The sequence below is a fragment of the Syzygium oleosum genome, unplaced genomic scaffold (genome assembly GCF_021117445.2).
Source record: "Syzygium oleosum isolate NSW1041296 unplaced genomic scaffold, Sole_v2.1 Sole_v2.03, whole genome shotgun sequence".
Classification (NCBI taxonomy): domain Eukaryota; kingdom Viridiplantae; phylum Streptophyta; class Magnoliopsida; order Myrtales; family Myrtaceae; genus Syzygium; species Syzygium oleosum.
The window spans coordinates 19,465,755-19,489,581 of NW_026607487.1; the positions used below are offsets into that span (position 1 = coordinate 19,465,755).

At 41.6% G+C, this 23,827-nt stretch overlaps 3 protein-coding genes and 1 pseudogene across 6 annotated transcripts; 1 reads left to right on the plus strand and 3 right to left on the minus strand.

The window, feature by feature from the left end:
* Positions 1–892: 892 nt before the first annotated feature.
* LOC115667387 (U-box domain-containing protein 13-like) lies at positions 893–4,846 on the minus strand (annotated as a pseudogene).
* A 2,308-nt stretch (positions 4,847–7,154) lies between these two features.
* On the plus strand, positions 7,155–12,780 carry LOC130137772 (uncharacterized). 4 transcript variants are annotated; one of them, XM_056309935.1, is made up of 12 exons: positions 7,155–7,440; positions 7,530–7,664; positions 8,194–8,260; positions 8,393–8,480; positions 8,668–8,770; positions 8,895–8,978; positions 9,685–9,725; positions 9,826–9,891; positions 9,987–10,046; positions 10,145–10,196; positions 10,302–10,428; positions 12,355–12,780. In XM_056309935.1, exons 1-11 carry the CDS (start codon positions 7,281–7,283, stop codon positions 10,379–10,381), a joined length of 936 nt encoding a protein of 311 aa, XP_056165910.1. In that variant the 5' UTR covers positions 7,155–7,280; the 3' UTR covers positions 10,382–10,428; positions 12,355–12,780. The 4 variants fall into 4 exon arrangements, with proteins under 4 accessions (XP_056165910.1, XP_056165909.1, XP_056165911.1 ...); XM_056309934.1 differs by lacking the exon at positions 12,355–12,780 and adding an exon at positions 11,100–11,905; XM_056309936.1 differs by lacking the exon at positions 12,355–12,780 and adding an exon at positions 11,100–11,905 and having other exon boundaries at positions 8,668–8,764.
* LOC130137773 (17.4 kDa class I heat shock protein-like) lies at positions 10,740–11,523 on the minus strand. Its single transcript, XM_056309938.1, has one exon. The coding sequence runs from the start codon at positions 11,521–11,523 to the stop codon at positions 11,047–11,049; it is 477 nt and encodes a 158-aa protein (XP_056165913.1). The 3' UTR covers positions 10,740–11,046.
* Positions 12,781–13,188: 408 nt separating the features above from the next.
* Positions 13,189–21,205, minus strand: LOC130137718 (uncharacterized). The gene is made up of 4 exons (XM_056309656.1): positions 20,909–21,205; positions 20,699–20,814; positions 13,272–13,364; positions 13,189–13,230 (listed from the first exon to the last, which is right to left on the minus strand). Exons 1-4 carry the CDS (start codon positions 21,066–21,068, stop codon positions 13,189–13,191), a joined length of 411 nt encoding a protein of 136 aa, XP_056165631.1. The 5' UTR covers positions 21,069–21,205.
* Between the last annotated feature and the right edge of the window lie 2,622 nt (positions 21,206–23,827).

The window sequence follows — 23,827 nt, forward strand, 5'->3', positions numbered from 1 at the left end:
TTCTTTTGAAGAGCTAAATATGTACACCCCAATGTTCTTGCACCCCCTAAAATTACCTACGCTAAAAAAAAAAAAAGAACCCCTGAAATTACCTGCTTCTTTGTACCATTGGAACACTTTCAATGAGAGCTTTCCAATGCGCCCAATATTGTTAGGTGAATCGCAAAATCATAGATCCGAGATTTCAAGTTTATGAATCGGGTGTAGTTTTGGTAACTTATACCTTCAAAAATCATTATTTATCTTAACTTAGAGGTCTGTTAATTTCATTCGATTGTAAGACCTCTAGGTATGGTTTTCCTCACTGGGATCTTTCTTTCGGATATCGGAAGGCTTGACCGAAATTTGACTAACAATTACTCCCTTGTTCAACATTCCTTCGGAACCGATTTTTGTTGTGTTGGGATGCTAGCAATCTCTAATCGCGAGATGTGCAATTGAAATCGAGAATTCGTAAACTTCCCGTTACTGTGGAAAACAGACGACCGGTCCGAAGGATAAAAAAGTTGACCATAAGATCGGGGTGGTAAAATGGGTGTCAAAATATTCATTTTGATGAGTAAAAACCATTTTTGATGTTTAATATGTGCTTTGGCTCTTGTATCTCGCTGATCAATGTTTGCTCAAGAATTTAATGATTTGAAAAAACTGGAGGTAAAATTTGAGGTGACGAACACCTATGTTTTTTGTAGTTTCATGAGAATATTATATGGTCTAATTTTATGTCGAGTTGGTGTCTATGTTGTGGTGTGGTTTGCATTAAGTTGAGTAACCATTCTCAAGGACAGTTATGTGGATGAGTAACTTCCCTTTCTATGGGGAACACCTCTGAACAAGCTAAATCAAAACCAAAATCACGAATAAAAAAGCACAAAAGAGGTGGTGAAAAGCTTCAGCTATCATTATCAACAACATTTGCAGTCGAGGTCGGCTCTTATGGCTGAGCATCAGCCTCAGCCTTGGTCTCAGCCTGTACCTGAACCTCGACCTCAGCTTAGGCCGGTGCCCGAGCCTCCTGCTGCTGCTAAACGAAATGGTTCAACCGCTTAAGCAATTGAGCAGCCTTTCGTTTCCCTCTGTCTGTGCCATTTAGTGCCAAATCCACCAGTGGCTCCATGATTCCTAGCTTCTTTGCCTCTAACAGAGGATGCTGATCTCCAGCACAAAGATGCACCAAAACAGCAGCAGCGTTCTCCTTGTTCCTAGGAGAATCAACGTGAATCAATTCTACAAGAACCGGCACTACCTTTGTAGAGCCAATGGCAGCCCTCCCTTCAGCATTACTGGCTAATATTGCTAGTATAGTGAGTGCCTCATCTACCATACTGCCTCCAGGTTCAGTTAGAAGCTGCATTAGGGTATGTACAATGCCAGCCCTAACAGCCTTCCCTTTGTTACCTTGATAAATGCACAAATTAAAAAGAGCTGTTGCAGCATCCTGCTTCCCCCTTTGGGTTCCTTCGTTTAGAAGCAACACGAGCGGAGGAATTGCGCCAGATGCACCAATTGTTACTTTATACTCGTCTACAACTGAGAGGCTGAAGAGTGTGGCTGCTGCATTTTCCCGTGCTTCCATACTCCCAGTCCTCAGAACATGGACTATGCCCGGTACGGCTCCAGAGGAGACAATATTACCTTTGTTCTCAGCGCATGTTGAAAGGTTGAGTAGTGCGGTGACAGCATGCTCTTGGATGTTTGAGTCTGGAGGAAGGGAATCGCACCTGCTTCAGCTATGGCGACACGGTTATCTGCATTACACTTCGCAAGAAGGCAAATCTCACCTGCAGCTGACCGCTGTTCCTCAGGATTCCCAGAAGCAAGCTTGCGCAGGAGAAGTTCAATCTTAGCGCATTCAGCGGGGAAGCAGGCTGAGATAGTTTTAGTGGGTCGAGAGCTGCTTGGAGGTCTTGGTGGCTCAATGCCGTTAGCCTCACACCATTGAGCTATAAGGTTGCGAAGGGCAATGGTGGGTGTAAGAGTTGTGCTAGAAAGGGTTTGCTGTGTCCTTGGACATGTTCTATGACCCGCTTCTAGCCACTCCTCAATGCATGAGCGTTCATAGGTCTGCAGCATGATAAAGAGTGATCAGTGCATAAGGACTGTGAATATGTGCAAACATATCCAGGCCCACCCGGGGGGGGGGTGTGGGGGTGTGGGGTGGGGGCGCCGAGAAATCCTGCTCAAAAGGTGTAAGTCTTTGCATTTTTTAACTTATGCTAATAGAATGCTAAGGATTTTATGCTAATACGGGCCTATAATGCTATATACTGCGGCAAAAAAGGACTCTTGGTCCATACTTAACTAACTATCTCCCATCAGACTTAGAATACATTGGTTTGACAAATCCATAAGATACAGTTGGATTCCATAATAGTGCAACTGCAACCTCCGTCAGGACCCCACAGCGAAGGAAGAACCAGTAATGCACATACCTGGCCTGTTGACACTACAACGGGATCCTTCATCAACTTCAAGGATATCGGGCAACGGAAAGGATCTGGGATGACCGCTGTTTTTTTATTGCCATCGACCGATGGCCCGCTGGAACTGGGAAGAACATTCTTTTCGCCGGTAGGCGGATCCATGTCAAGGTTCTCTGTCTGCACAAAGGCTTTAATTTGGTCCAGTAACATTGGTTTTCTCACAATGCTCTCCCCAGGATCTCCACCACTTGCACAAACCATCTCATGTAGAGTCAGTGACTCCTGCTTAATGTCAGCGATCTTCATTAACTCTAGCTTTTCAGCCAATCTCCTTAAGACAGCTTGATCACTACGCTGGTAATAAAGGGCTAAGAGCTCTTCATTCAAGTCGACATCAGATGAATCAACTCCTCCTTTAGCTCCTCTAAATTGTCCAAGGACGAGCTCAACCTGGAAGCCAAAAGGTTAGATACTCTTGATTGTAGTATCGAAACTAAAAACTCAAGGTTAAGGGTTCCAATGCCTTAGAAGAGAAGTATTATGAACATGTACAAATTGGGGATAAACAAGGTTTGAAATAGATAAAGTCCACTCTCCTGTGGCTAATTTATCAGTGAGGTTTTTTGGTGGTGTATTTTCACCGGTACCGGCCGGCATGTGTAAGGGTCTATGCAACAAGTAGATTGCACCAAAATTATGTGAACATCACCAAGAAAATAACATACTCCATGCAGTCTAATTGTAACCAAGTCCCAGATAACTGAAAAGAACAAACTTTCAAAGATGAAACCTTACCTGTTCCTTGGCTTCATCTGATATGTGCAGGTTTTCATAGGAAATTCCACTTAGAGCTTGTTCCAGTTGGGAGGTCACCTCATGATAGTTATTCATAATCTGCTCCCTTTCTACGACCTGTGAGAGGAGCAAAATATATAGTTTAAGAAATGAAAATTCAACAGCCAAAATTCATGAAAAGAATCATGCGCGACACTTATTAGACGGCCCTTCTTTGATCGTTCCTCAAGAGAAACGGAATGACTTATCTAGCAGCAGAAAAGTGTATAACCGTGTATCCAAGCCCTGTTGTAGTGCAATTAGAAGAGTCGCATTCGGTTGACACTTTGCATTAGTAAGAGACTACATCAAATTTACAGAGGCGAGACCATTCAATGGATATTCTAACTACCAACCCCGCAACCCTTCTTTCCCTAATGCCTAATTCCACCATAAGCTAGAGACATCTCCATCTCCAGTGTTCAGACAATGATTGGAAACCTGCTTAAACCTTCATGAACTTTACAATAAGCAGAATATTCTCGTGCAGTAGAGGCATAAGGCATTCAAAGAAGCAATGCTGCTGAAATTTCAAGGAGAGCCAATTTCTTCCTTCCTCCTCGGTCTTTCAATGCCAACCGAGAATCATAAAATGAACCTCGGCCATTAAGAGTAGCAGCAAATATCTACTATCATCACAAGCTACTAAGCTCATAGATGTAGCCCATGCTTTCCAGGGTCCCTCATATGGAGATGTCCGAACATATTAATATCAAGTCTGTAATACACGCTTCCTGGCATTTGATGCTACTCATAATAACCGAGACCAATGCTCTGAGTACTTTTTTTTGACAAAGATGTATTAAAACCACCTATTCTACCTCTAGGAGCTCCCTCTTCGGGCTAAGTTGCAATGCTCCGCTCCTATAGCAGACTCAGCTCAATTTTTCACTGATAGCTTCTCGTTTATCGGAAGCCAACCCAGAAAAGTAAGAACTCCAATGAAATTTAACGTCAAACCAGTGTGAATGGGGATGCAAGAGTAACCTGCAAACCACTCGAAACGACTTTGATGCCTGAAAGTTCCTCGGAAACAAAAATCAAAACTCGACGGGAGGAGCAACAGAATAAAAAAAGATATTACACCAAAAAATCGACTCTCCAAAGAGCACATAGAACTGCGAGCGCGAAGTGTACAGCACGCACCATGTAAATTTTGCTGCCTTTGCTCCCGAACTTCAGCAGCTCCTTGGCGGAACTCAAGGCTTCCATGAGCGAGGCAAGAGCTCTGATCGTCCCTTCGGGCATTGACTCCTTGCTGTCCTTAATCTCTTCGAACAATGGAGTCAACAGCTTCAGTCTCGTCGCCAGATTGCAGCACTGCTTCTCGATCGCGCCCCTGTAACCCGAAAGGGAAGCTATCTCATTGACGGTGTCTATCATGCGCCGAGCCAAAGCTCCTCTGTCCTCCTCCTCCATGACTCACTCTCCCAGTTGAGCGGAGAAGAGAAAACGCGCTGCCCGCGAGAGTCCTTGAGGAATGAACCAGTTGACCTTGTTCAGAGCACGCGAGCTTTCCGTGCGCTAAGGTTGGAGAGATGGGAGAGCATCGCCGTCGCAGGCCATGCTGGACACCATTTGAAAGAGAGAAGCTCCTTGGGTCTTTCTATCCGTCAGAAGCTCTTTCGGTCTAGGAATAGAAGGTGAGGACTCCCGCTAGCATGACCGCTCCGTCATTCAAGCTGGAAACTATAAGCCAACAGGTTTTCTTGTTTTCATGCCTATTCTTCAATTTATTCAAATAATGCTGACTAGTTAATTTACTCGTGCACGATACGAAAGAAATAATTTAGTTTGCATCTCACGAATTAGGGCACGAATGACAACATTTCTCGTCCCCGATCCTATTTCTAGCTAGAAATAGAAAAATATATTTCTCTTCCCCGGACAAGTTTCTGAGTAAAAAGTAGCGTTTGATAATGACACAAAATTTCTGTTCCCGAAATAGAAATTCGTTTTATAAGTTATTCTTAAATTTCTATTTCCGATGGCCAGCCGGCGATGGCTAGGTGGCAGAGGACGGTTGGTGAGCGGCGGTGGACAATCGGTGGGGGGCGGCGGAGGATGACCGGTGGGCGGTGGTGGGCGTCGGAGGACGGCGGCGAACGACCGGAGGTGGGCGGGCGGTGTTGGCGGACGGCCGGCGAGCGGCGGCGGGCGAGCAGTTTGCGATGGAGGATGGCAGCGGAAGGCTGGAGGTGGGCGGGTGGGTGGCGGCAGACAGCCGGCGGGCAGCGGTGGAGGATGGTCGACGGGCGGCAGTGGAGGATGACGGCGGACGGTTGGAGGTGGGCGGGCAGCGACGGACGGCAGGCAAGCAGCGGAGGCGGGCGGTGGAGGACTGTAGCGGACAGTCAAAGGTGGGCAAGCGGGCGAGTGGCAGGCGGCGAGTGGGTGGCAATGGGTGGCGATGGGTGGCAAGAGTGAACAATAAGATAGAGTTGTTATTTCCATCTATTTTTGTTCCAAAAATAAAAATGTAGAAAATTTTAACTTCTCATTTTTGTTCCAAATCTATTTTTGGATCAAAATTTGTCCAAGAAATAAAAAAAATGAAATTATTTTACCAAACAGATTTCTGTTCCAAACCTATTTCGTGAAACAAAAAAATAGAAAAATAGAGAAACAGAATGGTTATCATTCGCGCCCTTTATCTTTACTTGAGCATTGGACGTTAAAATTTACAACTAGGAAGATTATACTAATTAACATAGAATCATAAAAGCAACCTTAAAATTTTCGAATCAAATGTCATTAACGGTGACTGTTAAATAAGTTCCTTCGAGTAGAGTTACCCACAAATGTGTTGGATGTGTTATTTTCTAAAAAATATATCTCACACATCGGGTAGTCCTAATTAAATGAATTTGGATAAAGATATCGTTAATATTGTGCTCGAAATGAGAATGTCTCAACGTTTGATTCAAGGAAAAAAAAAATCAAATAAAGGACTGACATGGATAAGTTGACAGATTTATACAATTCTCTATTAAATTCATCGTTTTATTTGTTGATTTTCGAAACCGGTCTCTTAAGCCAAAGAAAGTGCTCGAATTGAAACCAAAAATGACTAATCAATGGTTTCAATCTTGATTATCAATCTTTCATTAATATTCCAAAGTACAACACTTTCAAGATGATACTGTTTACAATATGTGTGTTAGAACTTTCGACTAGATTAGTCCCGCATATACACAAAAAGTTTCTATTTTCTAATTGCGGATGAAACAACTTCACTCAAAAGTAGCCAATTTTCCACTTGAATGAGAAGAATACTATATAACTCGAAATTAGCTGGATCGAAATAAATATTGAAATACACAAGGCCCGATTATTTTAACTTTCCGAAAAACGGTTATTCACTGATTTTTTTTGTCGGTAGTTATAATGTGAATTAAGTTTTAGAAAGACGAAAGATATTACTATTAACCTTACCAAAAAAAAAAGATATTACTATTAATCTTTATTATTTTGAGAAAACTCGTCTATCTAAATAAAATTTAGAGATAAGTGCATTAGAAGTCCTAAAATTTATCATGAAAGTGCAATTGAGTCCTAAAACTTGTCACGAAAGTGCAATCAAGTCCTAAAACTTTCAAAAAATGCAATTAAGTCCTAAAACTTATCACGAATGAGCAATTAAGTCCTAAAACTTTCAAAAGGTGCAATCAATGGAAGGACTTGATTGAATTAATTTGACAAGTTTTAGGAATTATTTATACTTTTTGAAATTTTTCGGAATTCAATTGCACTTTCGTAATAAATTTTAGGACTCAATTACACTTTTGTGACAAATTTTAGGACTTTCAATGCATTTATCCCTAAAATTTAATTTGTGTAAGCTCCATATAAAAGGTCAGAAGGCGAGTCTTCAATTTTTCCGCTGAAGTGAAAAAGGGGAGTCATTGCTCGTCTGCCTTCCGCAGCTCCACTTCCCTCGCGCACCTCAGCTTGCTGCAATGGCGTTGAAGCCGGTCCTGCGCGAGTATTTGCCGGAGAAATGAAGGAATCGGAGCAGGGAAAATGGCTGAAATCGACGACCAGAGGGCGCGCGACGCTCGCCGGAGCTCAATCGGACGTTGCGTCGCTTCCGGCATCTCCGTCTTCCTCACTCAGTTCACCCTCGCTCTGATTCCTCACTTCTTCCACGCCTCTCCGCTCCTCATCCAGCTCACCCTCTCAGGTCTCCTCTCTCTCTCTTTCTCTCTCTCTCTCTGCGGATAGTTCGGATTTCGCGATATGCGAATCGCATGCTGACTTTGTCCTGTGCAGCTCTGGTGCTCGTGGTGGTTGTGGGGTTAGGAGGGAGGTGCAGGCGAGTTCTCGGGGTCTATGCATCGGCCCCTGCCTTCGTTGTTATGAGCATCGTATACATCTGGGCTGTCTACGTCACCGTCATCAGAGAAGGTGATTGATTCTCTCCTTCCTTTCGTAAAAATAAGCAGCACATGGCTTCGGGATAGTATGTACTCTTTGATTCGATAGTTGTTCTATGCCCGTGATCGTCCGGGAAATCGGAGTGGTGTCCGCTGGGCACCGAGTTATTTATTTCAGCCTGATCGGACTACGGTCAGCAGCTGGTGATTATGGTCGAGCAGTGCACAGCACGAGACTCTCCATTACGATTAGCAACGATTGTATCCATGGGGCTGCGAACGGTTCTCTTAGCTTCTTCTAGATGGATGCTAAGTTCGTTACGGACTGGCCTTTTTGTTGGAGTGGCATTCCGTGCTTCCAATGGACCAATATAGTAGAGTTGCTTAGCTGACAAGTCAAACAAATATTGATCAAATAGTTTCTTTTTTTATCCGAGGAAAGGTGTTTTAGTTCGTATCGTCCAATGATTCATCATGGATTGGATTTTCTGCAACATAATTAGGTAGGGACATAAATGAACACAGCATCCTGGCTCATTGTTGTATACTTTCCATCACAGCGGTTCCACTGTTGATGGATATTTTGTTCCATGGAGAGGTTGCCATGCTTATAATTGGTCTTTGCAGGTTGGTCCTCTCTATTCCTCCAACTTTTAACACCTGTGTAAATTAATTCATTCTGACCTGTTTTTATTTAGATGCTTGTGCTGATATCTGTGGTGATTGATTCTATGCTGATAATCATGTATATAAATACAGTATTTTTAAAAGAGATCCTGGTCGTGTAACTCCTGGACCTTCCTTATCAAGTGAACTTTGTGATGGATCCATCTCTGAAGTCAGTGAGGTACTGCAAATTGTGAAGTGACTAAACATGTGATTATACTTGGTTGCGATCTATTTTTCCAATTGACTCATTCCATCCATTACTTAGCCGTAGCACATGTCATTATCACTTAATTGGCAATACCATACGTGCAGAGGAATTAAAGTTTCAGTTATCTAAACGTTGTCCGCCCTGTCTTCTTTTTCAGACTAGCTCTTTGATGGGAAGAGTAAGATATTGTAGAATTTGCGAGGCCTATATCAAAGGGTTTGACCACCATTGCCCTGCGTTTGGAAATTGTATAGGTAATGGTAAGCTCCACTTTGCAATTGAACTCTTAAGAGACTCCTTGATATAATTATTCTTCATCATTCTTACCTATAATCATGAAGCACATTTCCTCCGCATCACATTGGTGTTGGCATCGCTATGCAGGTCAGAATAACTATTTCCTTTTCATGGCTCTTTTGGCTGGATTTCTTATCACCGAGTCTTCTTTTGTAGCCAGCTCATCTAAGTGTAAGTTTGGCTAATGCTGCCTGACTTTATCCAACTCTTTATATACATTAAATTAGCACTGGGACATTCCCCCTGGAGTTTGAGCTGGGGTCAGAATGATTTTGCAGGTGAAGTGAGCCTAGATTATGAAAGAAAATTTTTGATATTAGACCAAACTATATGCCATTAAATTTCCCAAGCTAATCATTTGCATATGCATCTGCCAGTGCTACTCCATATAAATGCTGGTATTGCTCGTTATTTGGCAGATATGCAATCATTATTTGCAGATTAATGGATGAACAGACAGAGAAATTGGTCATTTATTGCTGAGATAGTCTTAAATGAATTAGGGTATGTGAGGAGGCATCCATCTTCATCCAATCAAGGTTTAAGCAATATATAGGTTCCTGAAGGACAATTGTAACCCGGCACACTGTATTTACTCATGTCTCAGGTTAGAAATGTTCCAAAGCTGTGATACACAGGTTTCTTCAAGACAAATAAAAGTTAACTTCTGTGTACATTTAAAAAATTGGTAAATAGTTCCGCATGCTGTATACACTACCTTTGATCAAAGAGCAAAGGTTGTTCCTCTTTTTAACCTTTCAGGCTTGGAGCTGGTCTTTCTCTCCACTAGTCATGCTTTACTTGTTAGAAATTATTCATCTTCCAGCCTTTCACGTGTTCTTTTTCCTGTCTTGTGCATCTGTCTGCTGACCGTCAGTTGCTTCTAAATCTTCAATTCCGTACCAAACTAGATTGGAGGTTAGTAATTGCAGTTTGAGCATCTTTTGAATTGTATAAAGTACAAATGGCTCATCGAATGACTTAGTGACCTTCTAAAACCATCTTTTTATGGCTTCAGAGTAATATGGAGGCAGACTTGGTCATTGGTGGATTGCTGTTTTCTCTGCTCCAATTGATATGGCAGGTCTAATTTTTTGCTTGTGTGCAAGTTTCTTATCAGTAACTTCTTGCAACATGTAATGGTATTGTGCGAGCGTATAATTTGTTTTTGTCGTGCAGGGTATATTCTTAATGTGGCATATATACTGCATATGTTTCAACATTAGAACTGATGAGTGGGTAAGTGCACAATCAGTGGGGCACTTTCTCCTGAACATATTTCTTTTTACTTGGATGAATTCTGGAGTACGCATCATCCTGGCATGCATCTTTTTCAGATAAACTGGAAGAAGTATCCAGAGTTTCAACAACAAGTTAAATCTGAACAAGGTAAATTTACTTGCTTTTCTTATTCCATCAGCTCGATGGTTCTTCCCAAACTTTTAGAGAGAGATTCTTTGTTTGTCTTAACTGTTTCATCATTTGCTTATCTAGGGCAAAGTTCTACTAACTTGGCGTTCCGGAACCCATATGATAAGGGCATCCTGGGGAACATTAGAGAGTTCCTATCATAAAAACAACAGATAACCTATGCTTCTCCTGACGATGGAAGCACAGCAACGTAAGTCACCTGAATTTGTTGCTCTTACTGCAATTCTGATACGTAAGGAACTGTGCCTGCTTCTGACAAATTCTATCACTGACCTTTCGGGATTGTACAGTGAAGGATATTTATACGGGGTTCACCTTCTGATCTCTCAGCTCATCCACTATAGAATTAAAGTAAATTTGCGCTCTTCTAGAGTTTTGTTGGTATCTTATTTATTTATCAAAGAGTTGAAGTAAAAAGGAAGAGCTGATGCGGAGATTTTTTTTCTTAGGGTCTGACCCATCTAAATATGAACTTTATAATAGTAAGCTGATGGCAAGAAATGAAATTTCTAACAATACTCTGAAAATATAGAACCTCCTTTTCCAATTTTCCCCTTTTTCCATTTACTTCGTCTGTTTTATTGAGCTTGCTACATAACCCGAGATAAATATGAGGAACTTTCTAAGAACTCAAACGATTCAAGCTTGAATTATTTTCACTAAAAAAGTGATAGCTGATTACATATTTTTGGATATACTAGAACACGAGCACACAATGAAACACACAAGCAAATCATTTATTCACAACTCATAGAGTTGTATTCGTGGCATTGCATATTGCATTGCATTAGCACAACACACTCCTGGATTAACCAGAGATATCAATGGACTTCACCTCCGGCTTCTTCTCCTCTTCCTTAGGCACAGTCACAGTGAGCACCCCATTCTCCATACTTGCCTTGATCTGGTCCATCTTTGCATTCTCTGGGAGGCGGAACCGCCTCATGAACTTCCCACTGCTCCTCTCAACCCGGTGCCACTTATCATTCTTCTCCTCCTTCTCCTTGCTTCTCTCCCCACTGATCTGAAGGATTCTCCCCTCTTCCACCTCAACTTTCACTTCCTCCTTCTTCAGCCCCGGAACATCCACTTTGAACACGTGGGCCTCTGGAGTTTCTTTCCAGTCAATTCGTGCATTCGCGAATGCTGAAGTTTCGCGAGCCGAGGCAGGCACATTAGTGAGCGAGGAGGTGAAGAGGCCATCGAGAGGGTCCCAAATGTCTAGAGAGAATGGGTCGAAGACGTCGGTTCGGCGGCCTCCAAAGATGCTGGGAATGAGCGACATTGTGATCACTGATCAGAGAATTCTGGAAAACTGAGATGATTCTGCAATGTATGAATGGACGTTGTCGGATGATTCTGGTGAGAGCTGAGCAAGGACGTGTGGTGTTTATATAGAGCTTGCACGAGCATTCTGGGTCTTGTTCGAAAGAGGAAAAGAGACATTGGAGAACTCTAGCGTCTTCAAGTCGCTTGTTCTCTCACCTAGTCAAAAGATAAAGTAGTGCTAATTATGGACCCTCAGACTCTCAAACCTTCCACCATATTCGCGATGCATCTTTCTTTTCCTTAGTACTGATCCAGATCGAGTGGAACATTCTGCACTGGACCTGGACAAATACTCCTATTTACTTTGTGGCTTATATATTAATTATTTACTTACTGCAGCAGAAGGCGCTGATTCTTCTCTCGTGTCTCAGACGATTATTTATTGTTGGACCACTTGTTATTTGGCTATTTTGCTGCTTTTGCAAATCGCACGCACTATCGCCACTTTATAAATGGTTAAACGCGGAAATTAAGTCTAAAGATGTTATTATGATCAAAGGGCAAGTAGAATGTCAGTTCAACTGTTCTTTGCAAACACTTAAGCGTTAGCCAGGAAGGACATAGAGAATGTGAAGATAGTAGTTTGAATCTAGCAAAGGTCGAGCGGGTGAGAATACGAATTGGTGGCTTACAAGCAAACATCACGACAGACAAAATCTATATGTTGCAATTTCCAAACATTAACGAAGAATTCATGTTGATTCTAACTTCACAGGTTTTTATCGCTGCACGAAATTCTTTCCTAAGATTCGAAGTTAACGCATCTTTCCATTCTCTTCTTTCACAGATGAAACTGTTCTTGTTGGTATCGTTGTTGATTACATCGGAACATGAGGCAACGATATCGATATTGCCTGGCAAAAACCCAAAAGCATGCGACCCTTCAGGTAAACTCAAATGGGCCTAACCAATAGGTGGGTTTGCGACAGGCCCCAGAAAAAAATGGATCGATGGTTGCTTTGGGGTCAGTGTTAGTCAGACCTTAAATCCTTTCTCGAGCCTAATTAATAACGATTAAATTCCCATTGATTGCTCTAAGTGGGTCCTGCTGGGCCTGTCTGGTCTAAACTATTTGTCCGCGCCTGCCATATGATGGCTTCGCTTATATGGGCGTGTCGTCGGACATCATATCCGGACCTTGACATGTCCCTAAGGTTGCATTTGGTTGTCCGGATTTGGATTAGGATATGATAGAATAAAGTAGGATTAGAAATTCTCTCGATATCCTCCCGATTGTAAATAATCCTATCATGTGTTTGGTGTAACCTGAATTGAAAATTTTTAAAAATCTTTAAAAATCCTCCAAATATCTTTCTCTAATCATCCTCCTCCATTCTTCATGCCTTCACTGTTTCACTAACGACCGGTGGAAACTCCTTTCTCCCGTAGCTTGTTTGGTGAATGAAACCGCCTCATGTGTGGGCTACCGCGAGAGAAGGCCACTTCATCTCTAAATCCATCAACACCAACTTTTCATTGATGGTAATTACAACCAAGAGTTTGAAGGGCGTGATAAGAACAGTGAAAATAAGAAAGAGAGAGAGAGAGAGAGAAAAAAAAAAGAAATGCAGAAAAACCCATTGAAAAGCCAGAGATAATATAATAAAAGGATTAACTACCCTCAAAGTTCATCACTATCTTGATAAAAAGCCAATATCAAGACCTGCAAATTGGAAAAGTAACAGCTGTGAACGGATTTATTACCTTAAAATTCACAATTTCTTCAAACTTCAAGAACTCTGTATGAACATCCTCGTAAAACTCCTCAAATGAGTGTTCAACCTCTTCGTCTGTGTACTGAAAAGAATCAAAAACCTTGATCACTAGTCAGTGTGAAGCAGAGTGAATTTCGGGAATTTTTCAGAGCTTTCTTGTCTTCGTGTGGTGGTGGGTGACTCGTGAATGTGAATAGAGTAGAAAAAACTCGGAGAAGAGGAGGGAGAGAGATGCGGGAAGAGAGGGCAAAAGCTGCAAAGATAGCAATTTGCCGATATTCTGAAATTTATTTTTGTTTTTTATTAACTTTTTTTATATTTTACATATCCTATCCGGGCCTATCCCACCCCCTAGGTGGGATTTTTTTATCCGTACTATATCTGGGCTAATATCCGATCATATCCGGATTTTGCGTCACTCCAAACACCGGATAGGATCCTATCCGGGATTTTATCCAGTCCACCAAATGCAGCCTAAAAGGCTACACCTGGATCACGAAGTGTAAAAATAAGTTGGGTATTGCCGGGGTCGGGACAAGAAAAGGATACTAACTCAACAAGGGAGACCGGGTCGTGCTGGCACCGGAACATTTAAATAAGAAATGCATTGGTGGAGCCTACCTAGTTGTAGGACAGGCCGCCAAGGCCCCTGCTAGCGATAAACTCTAGGCTAATTGTAAACCTAAGCTCCCAACCAAATTAGTCAGATTTTGCAGCCAACGAGTGGCTATTTCCTCTCTCTCTCTCTCTCTCCAATAGCTGAGCGAATGAGACTTTTTCGTGGGTTGAGTTCAGATTTGATCCTCGGATCTTTTGAGGCTTTTACGATGGAGTTCTCTCACTTTGCTTATGTTCAATCAAATGCTTTGATGATCTGCTGCTAAAAAGTAAAAGCTCCATGAACACGGATTGAAAAGAGAAGTTCCGGCTGCACTTAACCTCTGGAAATTTTTGTGACGGGACTCATGAAACCTAACAAAACGTAAGCAAGGGATCTGACTCGCCGATTATTGGTGCATCTGGCAAAATTTTAATGGTTTCTTCGCGGCGGAAACGTATTCAACCGTCGCACCTCATGTAGCCACAATCAGCACGCAATCGAGTGTAATTCGATTAAAATGGCTGCGTGAGGTTGGTACAATGGAGGTTCCGCAAGGAATCTCTCGATTATAACAAAGATTCCACGTGAAAAAGACAATAAGATCCGTATCTAAGCTGAATCATTGTGACAAGCACTCATGAGATTCCTACTCTGTCACTCCAAAACGTGGGTCCGTTCTTCTCTCGCCGCCATGAACAATCCATCGCTGCAACTTCCATGGACACTCCACACAATCTTTCCTTCCCCATTCGCGCAAGTACTGTCGATAACCTCTGTTCAGAATCAAGAAGAGCCAACGAAAATAATGATACACGAAGCTTGCTCGTCAAATTCACATCATTCAAGTCATCAATACGTACCAATTCAAGCTGCACGTTTTGATTCAGCAAACCGAGTCTTTTGGCGCTCACTTAATGCACGCGTACAAGTTAGCGCTGAGTTTCTTAATTACCCACTTGCGATCTTTACCTGTCCCATGCTTGGTTGGATTGTTTCGATTGGGTAGTAAAGACCAACGCTCAAAGCTTAGTTCGCACTCTTTGGATGTATGAACACACTCGTGGCTTCCGATGTCTCTTTCACCAATCAATTCATCGACGTACTGTAAGCTCTTGCTTGAAGAAATATGTTGAATCCCACTTTTAAGCGGGACTCGCGTAATTAATCATAAATTCCGCTGTCCGGCTAGGCAATCTCGAAACGTAATCGGTTGCGTCCTCAATCTCCAGCTTCGCCATGCAACGAAACTTTGAAGCTTGCCTCTCCGGTTTGATCTTCAAGGAAATCGATTCAGAACGTCTTATGGGAAGGAGGGAAAAGAATCAGCTTTCAGATTTCAAGCAAAGATCATACAGTCCAGTAAATTGAGGAGAGATTGAATAAAACGTCTCAACTCAATATAGCTCATTAGAATGGCAAAATATGTGATTCGTAAATTAACGAAATCTCGTATCGGATGGGAGAGAGCTTGTGAAGCAATTCGTAAGTAAAAACCACAACAATTCATTAAATGGTCGAAACATGTGCTCTTTCTAAGGAGTTTCTGCTCATGTTAGTGGAGTTAAGTTGTTGCAAACAGCATAAAAAAAAGTACCCCTTTACTCGGTACGCAGTTTGAAGACAAGCCAAGTACCGAATTTATTCCGCAAGTGATAGTCATGCCAAAACTGGCTTGGACGAGATACAACTCAAAGTACGAGAATATTATTTCTTTGAGCGAAGGAGCTTGTAACTCCTCAAGTGACAACCGGTTAAACACTACGTCGCATCATTTGGCTTGGTCGCTAAAGACAGTCTAATGGTGGTTGAATACGGCTTATCTATTTAAGTGGTCATTCATATTTGGTACCTAGGAATAGAAGGGTACCTTCGTTCAGCCCAATGAATAGGGTTATTATGTCATTAGGTGAACGTGGAAGATCTAACGTTTAATAAACTTATGGTCGAGTTTTCATTCTTCGGCTCTTTCAGATGGCCATGAGCAACTATGAACCAGCACGGAGTTGGTTGGCCCATGATGGCGTCGCAGGTATCAAGAAGAAAGATCAAATTCAATGGCTTTGTTTAATAGTTGGGATTAGGTTCAACCAAGTTCAATTAGAAAGGAGTGTTTTGTAATCATCGTAGGAACGGTAGATTCAGATACATATGATAGCTCAATGTCCCTGGTAGATCCAACATCCCTAACGCATACATTATTTTCAGACTTGTTATTTGATAATTGGGTTTATTATCTATAGAATTGCTTCGTCTGGAACTTCAAGTCACCTTTTCATTTGCATATAGTCATGCAATGTAACTCCATAAGTTCGTATGTCGGTAGAAAATTAGAAACATTAGAAGATTGCGTAGTCAAACTAGATTTTTGTCGCTGACGTGTAATATTGCTTGCCGTGCTTTGGTAGGTAGAATGTCGGAATCCCACAAATAATTCAACATCGAAAAACAATCTTATCCTCAACGACAAAATATCTACTTAGATATCTAACGCGCGGAAGTAGGTGTTTATCAGCTAGCTAATGATCTAATTAGCGAACATAATTAATACAGGCCAAGTTGGAACCGGAACACATTGGGTTCGATCAGAAATGTTCAAAATCAAGCTAATATAAGAGGCTCCAAAGCACGAGCGACGACGTACGAAGTTGTCTATCAAAGCACCTAACATGTTTGATACGAGTCTTCGTTTATCATACAAAAAGTCGGTATGTTATGTGACTCTTCAAGTTGAAATATAACTTTAAAATGCGCAAGTTTGAAAATTTCGGTCGTGACTATGCAATATCGTGCGTTGACCATAATGATTCATATTATCATCTGAGATCAATAGGATCTATCATTTGTAAGGAAAATGGTTAATACGTAATTCGAAAGTCGTTAGTAAAAATTATTTTTGAATATGACATGATTAAATGATTGTCCGTCGCACTAGATGTATTTATGTTGATTTGAATGCATCCAAATCGAAATAGTTCGAATTTTCTTTCTACGAACAAATCGCATCAATATGAATTACTTTTGATTTGTTAGTACTATCTTTTTATGTGATTTCCCATCATTAGAACTTAATGGGCTATAGATATACACGCTTTTGAAAAATGATGACCAAAACCCACACTTTCGGCTCGAGAATCGATAGTTGCAGGTTCGATTTCGGCCTTGGAGGGCTCTAATTTAAACAGAGATGTCAAAACGGTGGGTTACCGTGCTAATTTCCAGAACCTACTAATTATGATCTCACGCCCTGAAACATCAAGGAAAAAAAGAACAGAAAAACTCTGACCAAAACAGATGACAAGCTTCCCAGCAGGGACCTACAAAATAGCTTCCAGGATATTTTCCATCCTTTTCTCTCCTCCGCAGACCTCTCTCGATGTGATTGCATATCCACGTCTTATCGTCGTCCCATCGTTTCCTAGCGAGCATTGCGACTTTGCTTGTTTTTGCTTCACGGTTAGAGCATCTGCCACAGAATTGCAGCCTAGCTACAGTATGAACTCACTGAACCAAGCCTAGGTGGCTGGTTCCAAAAATATCTCTACTTGTAATGATCACGATGCTTAACCTAAGTTCACACCATCGGTTTAAAGACATTCCATTCATAATCTCCGAGCATTAGGACTAAACCTTTTCCTTTTGGGTCCGCTCAGCGGGCTTAGATAGTTACACTTACAACAGAAGGAAACAACTAAAAGATACTCTTCTGTATTTTTCGTAGCAGTCTCAACTCCATTGGGTAAGTACGAGATTCTTGTTTACATGTCAAAACCCTAGCAGAAGAAACTCCTTATCTTCTTGAATTAACTTACGAAGGGCAAAAAAGAAAAGAAAACTCATCTGATCTTCTCTAACATCTATACACCACCGTACAGCACTGCCACCGACACCTTGTCCCCTAGTGAAATTGTCTAAGTCTAGCCTCGGTTGACCCGCAAATCTTAATCTCCCCCCGGGTTTATCTAGGAAAATAAAAACCTGAAGAGGGAAATTCAAGAAACATGGAATAAAAAATGAAAGAATAGTTGAACACCCAGTTCTACTTGCAGTCGCATGCACCAGCAAAATATTCACACAGATTCACCGTGACACTGTCATATGGCATTTACTCGACTCTGATGACTTGATATGCGCACAAGGAAACCGGAGACGTGATTTCAAAGGACGCGACGCAAAAAGTAACGCCATAACACGGGAAGTTAAGTATAAGCCGTCTTCCCTTTATTAAAGACATGATATGCACACAAGGAAACCGGGGACGTGATTTTGAAGGACACGACGCGAAGATTAAAATGATAACGCGGAGAAGTTCACCATAAGCCTGTCTTCTCTTTATTAAAGACATAGATGGAAGGTTGAGATGACAGTGCAACAAAGATAAGTTCCTAAGCGACAGCATTTGCTTGGACAGCAACACTTCGAGGCGATTCTCCAGAAAAAGCTGGTAGAAGAAGACGTTTACTTGTTCGACAAATTTGAAGATTGTTCAGATACAGGGGTAAGAGGAGGAAAAGAGAAAAGGGTGAAATGCAAGTGTTTGGCTTGACAGGAAAGGCGTTTTTTTTTTTACCCCGGAAAGCGCCAACCATCGCCAAGATCGCCAATGGTAGTTTGAGATTTTATGCTTTGCTTGTTGTATGATTCCAAGGACTTAAAATCCATTATTTCCCACATCCTTTTCCAAATGTTTTTCTTTGTCTGCGGGCTTCCTCAAGCCCCCTCCTGTGCACCGAAAGTCGTTTCGGTGCACCATCTTCCTGGGTTCAACTCCTGCCATCCACGTTCACGGCTCTTGCGCAAGGGCCAAACAATGTCGGATACAAAGACTAATTCACCGAGTGATAGAGCTAGATCACGAAGAAGTTGCTGACGGCGAGGGAATTGCTCTCGAATGTTTGACTCGTCGTACCGTTTCTTGTATTGCATATTTCCCTAGCGTCGGAATGGTTTACTAGTTCTTCGACTTATGCCTAATTATGTATTAAATTTCTATGATATTGGTATAATTTACTAATTCTTGAAACTATTGTTCAGCATGCGCAAGAGAAAAAAGCATGAACTTGGGTCATTTGGAGGAGGTTAATTGGAGGCGCCACCGGGAGCCTTTGACATGTACACCCACCTCCCCTTTGCAGCCGGCGGCGGCGCCACCACCATCCAAGGCGGAAGTCTTCCGAAAGGCGCGTCGTCATTGGCCAGCCAGACGTCCAAAAAACACGGGTTCAAATTTAAAATAAACAACCCGAAATTCCACTTCTACCCCCTCCCACAGAATAAGATCGCCAGGGACTTTTGACCCGCTCATGCACCGATTTGTACGATCGGCCCCGCCCACTAATCAAGTAATATTTGATGCCCATCGAGTAATTATCTAAAAATATCTATAAAGGTGCGTTCGCACGTGCGGACTAAGAAATTTTGAGGAATAAAGGAAGAGATCACATGGAGTGTAGAAAAAGATGAAAGGAGGGTGCTTGAGTTTCTTTAATCTTGGTCGTGTGGAGAGATTAGCTGATAATAGAAGCATTGTAATTAAATGTCAAGTGGAAGGAAAAAAGTAAGGACAAATTTAGAAATAACATCGCATGTGCGAAACTTTGCAGGACGCTGCCAACTAGGCTGCATTTATTATTTTGTGGAAAATAAATGATTCAGAAATCACTTTCCCCGAAAATGATCGTCGTATTGCTTCGAATTAACCGACGAAAAATATTTTCATCATTGATAACTATTTATGCTTGAACATTTTTATGGACATTGAATATTTTATCCGTTCATTTTTTTTATAAGCGATATAAGCAATCGTTTTTTAGAAAAAAAATTATTTTTCAAATTATTCATTTTCTGCGGAACGAACGCAATTTATGAGTAAAAATATATAATGGGAGAGACAAATAAGGGGACTGAAAAAATCCGTACTCGAGCCTCCTGTTATGATGACACGAAAGATTAGCATAAAAGATTTTCATGGGATCGTCGCCGACCGTTCCAAAAATTTAAACTGTTATCTGGAGATGTGGTTTTACATTTAAATATTCTGACGCCACGTTCCCGCTCAGAACCCGAAACTAGTGTTCCTTCCCACACCAATTTCATCGACACGCAAATGCTCGATTTTATTATCAAATCTCTATCGAAAATACAAAAGAAAAAAAAAAGAAAAAGCGAGCCAAGGCTAGGAAATGATTTTCATTCCAACTCTACTGAACATTTTGCCGTTATTTAATTAACAGGGATGAAAATTTTTTCAATTGGCCAATTTTTATAAATGGTGTAAGCAATTATTTTTTAAAAAATATTTTTTAAATTACTTATTTTTCGCGAAGCAAACGTACCTTAAAAGTAAGAAGAAACAAAAAAAAAAAGAGAGGAAAAAGGAGAAAAAGAGCCGTGGCAAACCAGAAGAAAGCACGGGGTCCGTTTTTCGGACAAGGACCGTAACAGTAAAATCTAGGACGCGGTCTCGGACTTTAATCTAACGCGGAATCGAATGAGATTTAAGATTAAGAATTCCATTCAACGGCCCCACGCGAAAAAAATATCTGACTCCTCCTCCCTGCCCGCTGCCCAAAACAGTCGCGGTCGCCGGTACGGTCAGCCTCCCCTGCCTGGCCGCCCCTCCGGGCAGATCCAGCCTCCAATACGAATCTAGCCCCTAACCCCACCGTTCGCTGCCGCTTTGATTTTTCTCCTAATCCCCGCGATTAAATTAATTAATAAACTAATTAAATTTTAAAAAAATAAAAAGAAAAGTCCTTCGCTTTCTCTCTCTTCTGTGCGTGGGTGGGTGTGTGTCCCTGCGAGTCCTCTTCTCGCACAGAGGACTCGCAGATGTATACGATGCTCATAACAACGAAGGCAGGGGCCGATGCATAGACTCCGAGAACTCGCCTGCACCTCCCTCCCAATCCCAAAACCACCACGAGCACCAGAGCTGCACAGGACAAGCGAAACCAGCATGCGATTCGCATCTCGCGAAATCCGAACTATGCAGAGAGAGAGCGAGAGAGAGAGAGAGAGAGAGAGACCTGAGAGGGCGAGCTGAATGAGGAGCGAAGAGGCGTGGAGGAAGTGAGGAATCAGAGCGATGGTGAACTGAGTGAGGAAGACGGAGATGCCGGAAGCAATGCAACGTCCGATCGAGCTCCGGCGAGTGTCGCGCGTCTTCTGGTCGTCGATTTCAGCCATTTTTCCTGCTCCGATTCCTTCATCTCGCCGGCAAATACTCGCACAACACCGGCTCAGACGCCATCGCAACAGGCTGAGGCGAGCGAGGGAAGCGGAGCTGCGGAAGGCAGACGAGACGAGCAATGACTCGCCCTTTTTCACTTAAGCGGAAAAGAGAAAAAGAAGGCTTGCTTTCTGACCATAGCGCTTACACAAATTAATTTTAGGAAAAATTCTAAATCAGTACCCACAAGGAGGTCATTTTCTTAAAAAGGAATTCAAAGTGAACATAATATTAAATAAGGGCCTGAAGTGCCCAATCAATTTTAAATAGGAGTCTGAAGTGCCTAATTAGTCTCAACTAAGGGTCTGGGTTCGCCGGCCGATCAAATATTCATCAGTCGGCAAGCACGTCATTGTTCCGACCGCTGGAACAGTGACAATTCGTCTTTTACCTTCTTCTTTTTCCCTTTTTCTGTTTTTTTCTTTCCCTTTTCTTTTTTTTTTCTCTTTTCCCTCTGCCGGCCATAGCCGGGGCCGGCGGAGGTTGCCAACCTCGGGCGGAGGCCGCCCTCGCCGGCGTCGGGCGAGGGAAACCCAGGGTCGCCCTCGCCGGCATCGGGCAAGGGTCGACCCTCGCCAGATTCGGCGAGAGCACGGGAGGATGTTGGCGCCGACCCACCGGGCGGGGCACAGCAAAAAAACCAAGTGCCGAGCAGAGAACAACAACGTTAAATTTTGCAGCTTTAGTTTCCATCCTCAAGTCCTGGCGATTCCTCCCATGCACTCGCCAGATCTGGCGAGGGTCGCCCTCGCCCGCCTAGCCCAGGCGAGGCGACCCTCGCCCGATACCGATGAGGGCGACCTTGGGTTTCCCTCGCCCGACGCCGGCGAGGGTGGCCTCTGCCTAAGGCCGGCAACCTCCGCTAGCCCCGACTATGGCCGGCGGAGGGAAAAGAGAAAAAAAAAACGAAAAGGGAAAGAAAAAAAAAAGAAAAAGAGAAAAAAAGAAGAAGGTAAAAGACGAAATTGTCACTATTCCGCCGATCGAAACAGTGACGTGCTTGCCGATCGGTGAGTATTTGACCGGCCGGCGAACCCAGACCCTTAGTTGAGACTAATTGGGCACTTCGAGCCCCTATTTGAGACTGATTGGGTACTTCAGGCCCTTATTTGACATTATGTCCACTTTGGACCCTTTTTTGAGAAAATGACCCCATTTTGGATACTAATTTGAAATTTTTCCTTAATTTTATTTAGGCAGACGAGTTTTCTGAAAACATTAAAGAGTAAGGGTGCGCATGGAATGCATTCCGAAATAAAAATTCTGTTTCGGAATGCATTCCGGAACAGAATGGCGTTTGTTAAAAAATTTCGGAATGCATTAGAGCGATTTTGCATTACTGGAATAAAAATGCGTTTGTTAAAAATACTTTTGATTAGGAATCTTTCTTGATTAGAATGCATTTTTGATTCGGAATGAGTTTTTGGCAAGAAAAGAGAAGCTACTTTTTGTAGCTTCTTGATTCGAATGCATTCTCCTATTTTCTCACAATTTTTTTTTTCAGAAAATGCATAAAAATTGAAAAATTCTAGAAAAATCCATAAAAATTTCCAGAAAATAAAAAAAAGTCCGATTTCGGGAAAATATGAAATTTGGTGAATTTTTTTAAAAATCAAAAAAATCAAAAATTTCAAAACTTCAGAATAGCTTAAAACACATGTGGCCACCACTTTGAAGTGAAATTTAAATTTTTGAGGTGCCCAAAAAAATCAAAAATTTCAAAACTTCACAAAATGGCTTAAAATACCTGGCCACCTACTTTGAGTGAAATTTAAATTTTTGAGGTGCCCAAAAAAAAGAAAAATAATAAAAAATAAAAATTTCAAAACTTCACAAAATGGCTTAAAATATGTGGCCACCTACTTTGAGTGAAATTTAAATTTTTGAGGTCTTAAAAAAAGAAAAATAATAAAAAAATAAAAATTTTCAAAACTTCACAAAATGGCTTAAAATACCTGTGGCCACCCACTTTGAGTGAAATTTAAATTTTTTGAGGTGGCCCAAAAAATAAAAAAAAAAAAAAATTTATAAACTTCTCACAATGGCTTAGAATATCTGTAGCCACCCACTTTGAGTAAAATTTAAATATTTTGAGGTGCCCAAAAAAATAAAAAAATTCAAAACTTCACAAAATGACTTAGAATACCTGTGGCCACCCACTTTGAGTGAAATTTAATTATTTTTAGGTGCCCAAAAAAAATTTAAAAAAATCAAAAATTTCAAAACTTTACAGAATGGCTTATAATACATGTGGCCACCCACTTTGAGTAAAATTTAAATTTTTTAGGTGCAAAAAAATCAACAAATCAAAAGCAGTTTACGCCTGAAATCAATTTACGGAGCGGGAATTAGTCATGTTTTACCAAAGAGATTTCTCCTTCAGAAATCAATTTCTGGCAAGAATTTGATTTCTGGAGCAGAATGGTTACCATTCGCACCCTAATAGTATTATTTTTCGTCTTTCCAAAACTTAAATTAATATTGTAAGTACTAACAAAAAAATCAGTAAATAACCGTTTTTTTTTGGAAAGTTAATATATTGGGCATTGTGCAATTTCAATATTTAATTTTTTTTTGTCTGCCATATTTCTAATCCACCTTACTCTCTAACTTTTGTTCTGTCTCATGCAGAGCGCAGGAATCGAACCCCGCACCTGTGATACTAGCGTCCCTACCCTCCAATTCCTTACCTAGCATGGCTGCATGTCTATTGGGT

Coding starts and splice junctions, on each gene's coding strand:
- LOC130137772 (XM_056309935.1), top strand. CDS start 7,281: ATGGCTGAAATCGACGACCAGAGGGCGCGCGACGCTCGCCGGAGCTCA. Junction 8,979..9,684: donor TGTAGCCAGCTCATCTAAGT/GTAAGTTTGGCT, acceptor GCTGACCGTCAG/TTGCTTCTAAATCTTCAATT. Junction 9,892..9,986: donor TGCTCCAATTGATATGGCAG/GTCTAATTTTTT, acceptor TTTGTCGTGCAG/GGTATATTCTTAATGTGGCA.
- LOC130137773 (XM_056309938.1), bottom strand. CDS start 11,523: ATGTCGCTCATTCCCAGCATCTTTGGAGGCCGCCGAACCGACGTCTTC.
- LOC130137718 (XM_056309656.1), bottom strand. CDS start 21,068: ATGGCTGAAATCGACGACCAGAAGACGCGCGACACTCGCCGGAGCTCG. Junction 20,815..20,908: donor CATTCAGCTCGCCCTCTCAG/GTCTCTCTCTCT, acceptor TGTCCTGTGCAG/CTCTGGTGCTCGTGGTGGTT. Junction 13,231..13,271: donor AAGAAATTGTGAATTTTAAG/GTAATAAATCCG, acceptor TCCAATTTGCAG/GTCTTGATATTGGCTTTTTA.